This window comes from Branchiostoma belcheri, unplaced genomic scaffold, assembly GCF_001625305.1.
Source record: "Branchiostoma belcheri isolate BF01 breed outbred unplaced genomic scaffold, Haploidv18h27 scaffold103, whole genome shotgun sequence".
NCBI classification, from domain to species: Eukaryota; Metazoa; Chordata; class Leptocardii; order Amphioxiformes; family Branchiostomatidae; genus Branchiostoma; species Branchiostoma belcheri.
In genome coordinates this window covers 485,141-492,574 of record NW_017802414.1, presented here as the reverse complement: position 1 = coordinate 492,574, position 7,434 = coordinate 485,141, and the positions used below count along the sequence as shown (strand labels likewise).

The 7,434-nt window shown below is 42.6% G+C and overlaps 1 protein-coding gene across 1 annotated transcript in view; it reads right to left on the bottom strand.

Moving 5' to 3' along the window:
* Positions 1-2,303: 2,303 nt before the first annotated feature.
* LOC109475199 overlaps positions 2,304-7,434 on the bottom strand; it is a 7,949-nt gene continuing 2,818 nt past the window's right edge. Inside the window, exons 2-3 of the mRNA XM_019775785.1 lie at positions 4,347-4,489; positions 2,304-2,480 (exon numbers count right to left, since the gene is read on the bottom strand). Coding sequence (XP_019631344.1) covers positions 2,304-2,480; positions 4,347-4,489 — 320 coding nt within the window. The remainder of the gene's footprint in view (positions 2,481-4,346; positions 4,490-7,434) is intronic.

Below are 7,434 nucleotides of genomic sequence, written 5' to 3'. Positions count from 1 at the left end.
AGGGGGGGAGAAAAGAGTGACTGATTGCGTGGCTGGTGTTGTGGTCTTGTCATGTAGTGGGGTGTTAGCGTGTTGTGCATGGGTTCCTGCACTTCACCTGGAAGTTTGTGTTGATATGGTGGTATGCACTATGTATTCTTATTTTGCAACATGTTTGGGCCAGCTGCAGGTTTCGCTTTGTTTCTCCGTCAGCAGCAAGGGCACAGTGGACTACCGATGCAGCTCGCCGAGAAAACAGCAGCCGAATGAGCGGTGCCCCGATTCCAGTGACCGACGCTGCTGCAACTTGAAGGATGCAAGTACGCTGTGTTACGCTGTGTTACGCTGTGTTGCGCTGTGTTGTCGGCACGCGGGGGCTGAGATGCCGCGTGCCGGTGACACAGAAGGCTGTAAGGCGGCCGGCGAGGGCCCGCGTGCCAGCAACACAGAAGGCTGTAAGGCGGCCGGCGAGGGCCCGCGTGCCAGTAACACAGAAGGCTATACGGCGGCTGGAGGCCGCGTGCCGGTAACAGAGAAGGCTGTTAGGCGGATGACGAGAGGCCACGTGCCAGTTAAAAAGAAAATATAAGAGAGAGAGGAAAGTGGGCTGGAGGAACTGTAAGGCGGTGGAGCGGCCGCGGCCCAGTATCGAGAAGGTCGTAAGGTTCATAGTGCGGCGGGAGGCCGCGTGCCAGTAAGTCAGAATGCCGAGAAAACCGGTAGGCGGCGAGGCCGCATGCGAGAGGCCGCATGTAAGCCGAGCAGAGGGCTGAAGTTGCTGTAAGACGTTGTGGTTGCGGGAGACAGTGTTCAAGGTCAAAGTCAATAATCTGCAAAGTCCCTGGACGGGACACCACGCAGACGGAGAGATTTTCTCTTGGGTAGTTTTTATGCTAGAGTGATAGTAGGAAGCCGGAGTAAGATCAGAGTGGGGTAAGATGATTCAATGTGATGTTAGGAGACTGGGCTGGATGTCGGAGTTTCAAGGCATTATGAGATTGGGGGTAGGAAATCGGAGTCAAAGAAAGGGGGATGAAAGCGAGCGTACCGCAGAGTGAGGTTATGAGAGGGATCTCATAAGGGACTGAGTGAGAGAGGAAAGATGACAGAGGAAGAATGAGGAAGGGGTGAACAAAGAGTGTGCACGGAAAGGGTATCAGGATTGGAAAGATGAGAGAGAAAGAATGAGGAAGGGGGAGGAAAGAGTGTGGAAAGTGTATCAGGATTGGGAAGACTGGTAGCAGAAGAAGAAAGGGATCAACAGCCAGAGAAGGGTGAAGGCGGAAGACGACTATTTCCGCATAACTTCATACCGGAGGTCCATGGCCGAGCATGATAAATAGGATACTATTTGTCATGCTCGGCTATTGGACCGGAAGGTATGACGTCATCACCCACAATGCAATGCCAGCATGACGTCATTCTATCCGGTCAGGCCAGGGGCCTCCGACCGCGTCTGGAGCCGGCACGACGGGTTTTGCTTGGGGTGGGAATGGGCGCCCGCTTAGGGCGGTCGCCTCAGCGCATAGTCAACTTTTGGCTTCAGACGACTATTTCCGCATAACTTCATACCGGAGGTCCATGGCCGAGCATGATAAATAGGATACTGATCTAAGTTGATCATTAAATTATTTTAAAAAAATATTGTGCCAGGAATGCAAGCAGGACAAAACAAACGCATCTGCGATTTGTGACCAAGCTTCTATGGGGATTGAGAATCAGTGATAGTTGCAATTAGATACTGCTTCTAGAGACAATTTTAATTGCGGTGTCGGTGGCGTAACGGTTTGGTATTTGGTCCATAGCCAAGAGGGCCTGGTTCAAATCAACCAAAAAATACCAACCACACATTTCGAAAAAGAAAAGGGCATGTCAAGCTTTAAGATGCCAAGCCAAATACTATGGTAAAAACACAACAGATGACCCGGAAGGAGGACTGGCGACCCTTTGCCTCATGTTAGCCACATTGTGTTTAAAATCATCCCCGTGACGGTGACCTGGCGATCTCGTCTTGTATTAAATTACCGAAAGAACGGATGAGACGCCCCGTAGGGTCGCTACAACCTGACGGAGCGTCCAAGATGCAGACCAAGGGAACCAAGCTAGTCGACCACCTTCCTACATAAGGCCCGAATTTTCGATGACCGTCTGTCATCTTTATCAGGGCTAATATGCCTAGTTTATTGGTGGATTTAAGCTAGTGTAGAGTGTGCCAGTAACACCTAGCTCCAGTGCACAGTAATGTAGTCATTAGGCCTGATTAAGATGACAGACGGTCATCGAAGCGTCGGGTCTTGTGAATATAGAATGTTGCTATTGAATATTTACCGTTCGTTGTCAGAGTCTCCTACAATGGAGAAGTAGTTTTTAGGCTGAGTTTGGATGTCGTCCCACGGAGATGAGAGCAGACGAGACTGGGAAAACCAGCTGAACTTGTCCGTGTTTTCTCCGTTAAAGATCAACTCGACATCTCCGCTGGAGCTCTCAAGTACGATCTTCACCTGATAACGGTAGTAATGAAAGTACAATTGCAGCTAGTTATCAGAAACAATGGTAATGAACGTCATTGTATGTTCATATTCAAGATGAGCTAGATGCATTACGTTAGATGAATAGGAACATTTTATTGTAGCAGCAAAAAGATCTGCTTGGGGTTTAACATAAGGCCTCAACATGTACAATTTATGGATGACAACCTCTCTAGACAAATCTAATGCGGCTGAGCGAAAAAAAATAAGGCGAGCAAAATAAAAAAAGATTTCTACATTTTCAAATGTTGAGAACGTAAACCTTATTATATTAACAAGAATTTAGTCGAAAAAATATGACGCCACCACCAATGGTTCTTTATTCCTGTATATAACAGTATTACCCGTCCTTGTGTACGTGTATACCTCTCAATAACTAGCACAGTTGTCAAAAACCTCTCGTTTTACCATCATGGGTAGTTAGTACAGTGCACCTTAGACTGTCAACACTTGCCATAAACAAGAACAGTACCTAAATATCGACAACACACGGCACAAAACCGCCGTCACAAAACTACAGATCAGCTGCCATAAACTACACATTGAGACCGGTCGACATAACCGCACTAGCACTCCTCTGGAACAACGTAAGGCCATGTTGATTTGATTATATGGATGACATCCGCGCGCGCATGAATTTTCGGCCGTTTCCAAAAAAAAAAAGTTTTCAACCATACTGTAAATCGTACAAAACAGTTGCAAAATGAGCAAAAATATACCATAAGTTACAAAAAAAAATTAATAAAAGCTATACCAATGGCGTAGAATGCCAAAATCAAACGAAAAAAGACGAAATTGTACAGAAATGAACTTGAAGACTAGATTATTCGCCAAACCATATTCTGTGCCATTTGCTCAACCCTCATGACCACGTAGATTTCATAATGAAAAGTAACTTTTTTTTTTTTTGCAAAACTTTTTTTTATTCGCGCATCAGTTTTGGGGCTCCCGGAGGATGTCATCCATATAATCAAATCAACATGGCCTAACTGTCGATACTGTAATCTAGATAGAATAGAAGATGAACTTCATTTTGTAGTATAGTTGCAGTTTGTATAACAGTGCGAGAATTGAACATAATAGACGGATAACATCGATGTTTCCCTACTTTACACACCTAAGTAATACAGACAAATTCACATTTTTAATGAACTTAGACAAACCCCCGATCCTTAATCTTGTATGTTCTTATCTTTTCAGCATCACAGAGAAGCGAAGACAAGTCGAAATTATGTAACAGACTGTAGTGCTAGTACTAGATTGATCTTGCTGTGTATATATTTGTGTATTCAAGTTAACCTTTGTACCTAACACAGTTGGTATGTTTGTACAATAAAGGTCTTTATTCATTCATTCATTAATAAAACGGAAGTGATTGTGCCTCGAGTTTGTTGGATCCCTGATCATGATAGTCTATCAGATTAGAGACTATCTAAAACTGGAGCTCAATTACCAACAGATTTGACTTATTCAATGAATTGTATATATTCTATCCATACTCTGCCAAATATTGCAACATCCATTTCTTTTCGAAACCACATTAAAAAAAACAACTGACTAAATGAAAGTTTTTCATAACTGTGCACATAGTTTTAATTCACTGGTACCATCACATATGTAACACGGTAACACTTTACCAATTAAAAAAATACTAAGCAATGAATTAGAGCCTTGTCTTTCCGACGAATGTTCACGATATTTTTTTTGGCATATTGAGTCTGAAGCCATCAATTTCCCAAATCAGGTGAAAATAAACTCACGCGTTGATCATGTCATAAACATTACTCGGTGTGGCCTAAATTGCACTAGAGAAAGAGAAATGGAGAAATAGAAACTTACCTGTTTGATGTCAAGCGATCCCCACTGCTCAACAAGCGGGTTCTTGTCGTGTAAGACGCTGACACCAGGGCCGGCACTCCAGGCGTCAATGGTCGTCTGTCCGGTCCCGTTCAAGGTAGCAAATATTTGCAACCATTCATTGCCTGTAGAAATAGTGATCAATATGTTAGTGATATATCGATAGTAGGGTCATGTATGTGGCGTAACGGCAGAGTGTTTGGCCAATAACCCAGAGGCCCTTGGTTTAAATCCTGCCTTGTCACCGAAGCTGCGTCCTTGGAAAATACGTTTTGGAAGACTTTCTTAACCCAAGAGTAAAATGGGTACCTGACTTAGGTTGGGGAGGGGAAGGCTGTGGAGGGAGACGTCCTGCATGATAAGACAGATCCTGATACAGTGGATAACAGCCCACTACCCCCACGGACTACTTACCTTTTATATTAGTGATTAATGGTGAAAAAATAAATTTGGTGCAATTTGTGGCCGCGGAACTTTTAAAAACATAGGTTATTGTATCCTTAAGCGTTTAACATTATCTTATTTATAACTGTCATTAAATTTTATTATTTAAAAAAATCCTACCAAAACTTACGAGATGGCCAGATCATGTTTTCATATCTGATCTATCTGGATCCTGAAGCCAGTTTAATTTAGGTAGCATACTCGAGCAACAAATAAACTATGCTATAAAGCATGGTAAGCTTCTACTTTGGCGTTACCCATTATTTGTTTTTAGATATTAGATACTAGTGTAGCACGCCGTCGGTAAAAGTAGTTGTTCTAATCATAACAACAGTAGCCAACCATACACTTGACTGTTTGTGCTGTACTGACTGTTTGTGCTATACTGGGTCTGCATGATATGCTTGCACAGTGTTAGGATCGATAACAAAGGACACTGGTAATTTTATTATTCACAACTTTAATGAGCTGTCATTTCAGTAACCGTCCGTCACCTTACTCATTGCAGTACTGAATGGTCACTGCTGTAGTATAAAGAATGTAGTACCAAACGTATTGTCACTTTTTTTTTAATTCCAACATGTAATCACCAGACGTGCTGACGACACACTCAAGTTTTTTCAACTTATATTAATGCCACCACCAACACAGGGGACAACTACATGACAAGACAATACTCATTTACACCTGAGCGAAGTGAGGAAAGTCGTGTAAAGTGCCTTACCCAAGGGCACAAGATCGGTGGCATGTCAGGACTCGAACCCGGGACTCTAAGTTCACAGTCGCGCACCGCTACGCCACCGCTACGCCGCACGACCCCACATTGTCACATTGCTGCATTCTTTTTGTATGTTTACTCAGTGCACTAGTCAATCAAACCGATCAGTCAGTTTATTAAGATTGACCACATCTGTGGAAGGATTGACAAAACAGGTGATTATTACCTTTTTAAAGGTGTTAAACCTGAGACCAAATTGTAAGGTATTCTGAGAGGGTTAAACACACATGTACACACCTATACAGACAGCTATTCAACCAAAACTACATGAAAAGGGAGATTCACCTCATCTAGAAAAAATGCGAACGCAGAACAAGGAATGCTTTGCTATTTCTATCCAATCAACCAATCAGTATTACATCTTTTGACTAGAATGCCATTGCACTGGAGCACAGCACGGCTTTAAAATCAACAAGCTTCCGAAATGAAAGGTATGTTTACATATCCAAGCCTGAAGGTCACATAGTGGAAACAGTCAACTGTGTATTTTTTAAAAGCGTGATATTGACAAGAGGTGGAATATAGCCTCCCGAACACTAGCCGAACTCCCCAAGCACGGTGAGGCACAGGTCGGCTGGTAGCCGTACATGTCGGCTACTGTGCGGCAGCGTCAGCCGAATGTTTCAAAGAAGGAAGGGTATTGCAAATACATTCCCATGGGATAATTGCAGATACCAATTTACGCTAGAAACGACCGTAAATGATTGATATAGCATTATAAATGAACAATTATTGATAAAATGATTTTCGTCTTCCATTGCATTTAAGGAATAATATTATCAAATCCTCTCCGACACAGTTTCATATCTCGCCTTTTTTCGATTCCTAAGGAGTTCGCACTGATTCCAATCTTAGTGATAGCGCAGTGCTGCGCAATGTCACAATGGTCAAGGTATTTTCATACAATATTCGATTTTATATTTTCCGTAATATACCGCCTTACCGGTATTAAAAGACAAACTATGAACGAAAGTTCTCAGGTATATATCTAAATGCCTTGCTCTTAATAATTTACACATGTTACGCGTGTTAAAGGTGTTTAAAACATTGGGTGTGAATCGGAGGTTAGCCGGAGTTTGTCTGGTGTTCGGAACTAGGTTAAGGTGTGACTGCCTTTCACGTCAGATTTGACTCAAATTTAACTCGTTAAAACGATAGATTTTCGATTTCCATTTGATCCCTAAAGAAAGTTAGGTGTGGTCTCACAGTCATGGTCGGCTTGTGTTCGTGTTAGTGTTTTGTAAGTACAAGCTGCGTATACGTAAGACCGGACTGTAAGGTTTAAAAACACGGTCGCACCGCCGGAAGGTCCACTAGTCTTGTCGATAAGTGTGTTAGGATGTTTAACCCTACCTAGACCGGGCTTTTTTTGACATGGGGGGACCGGGGGGGGGGGTCGTCTTTGTACCCCCCCTAACCGAACTCGCGAACGGTAGTGTCGTATGACCACCAAATTTTCAGAGAATGGTGTACTAGTGAAAATTTATCATATCTACTAATTTTTATGTCGTTATGACGTCATATGACGTCATTATGACGTCATTAATGTGATTTTATTGGCCAAAACCGTCTAAATAGGTTTTTCCCTGAAAACCTCCCTGGTATACAACATAACTTTACCAAAAGTGTTTATGACAGAATATTAGTGTGTACTAAGTCTTATGTTGCCCATAGCAACACCGGTGACGTCATACAATGACGTCATGCATATTTAAGATATCCGCCATCTTGGATCATCAATCTTGAATTTTCAAAAATAGTTTTTTTTCATGATAAAGCCTAAAATACATTGTAAACATACTAAACACCTTCATTCAAACCTTTTTTGTAAAAAGAATGGAAGTATTG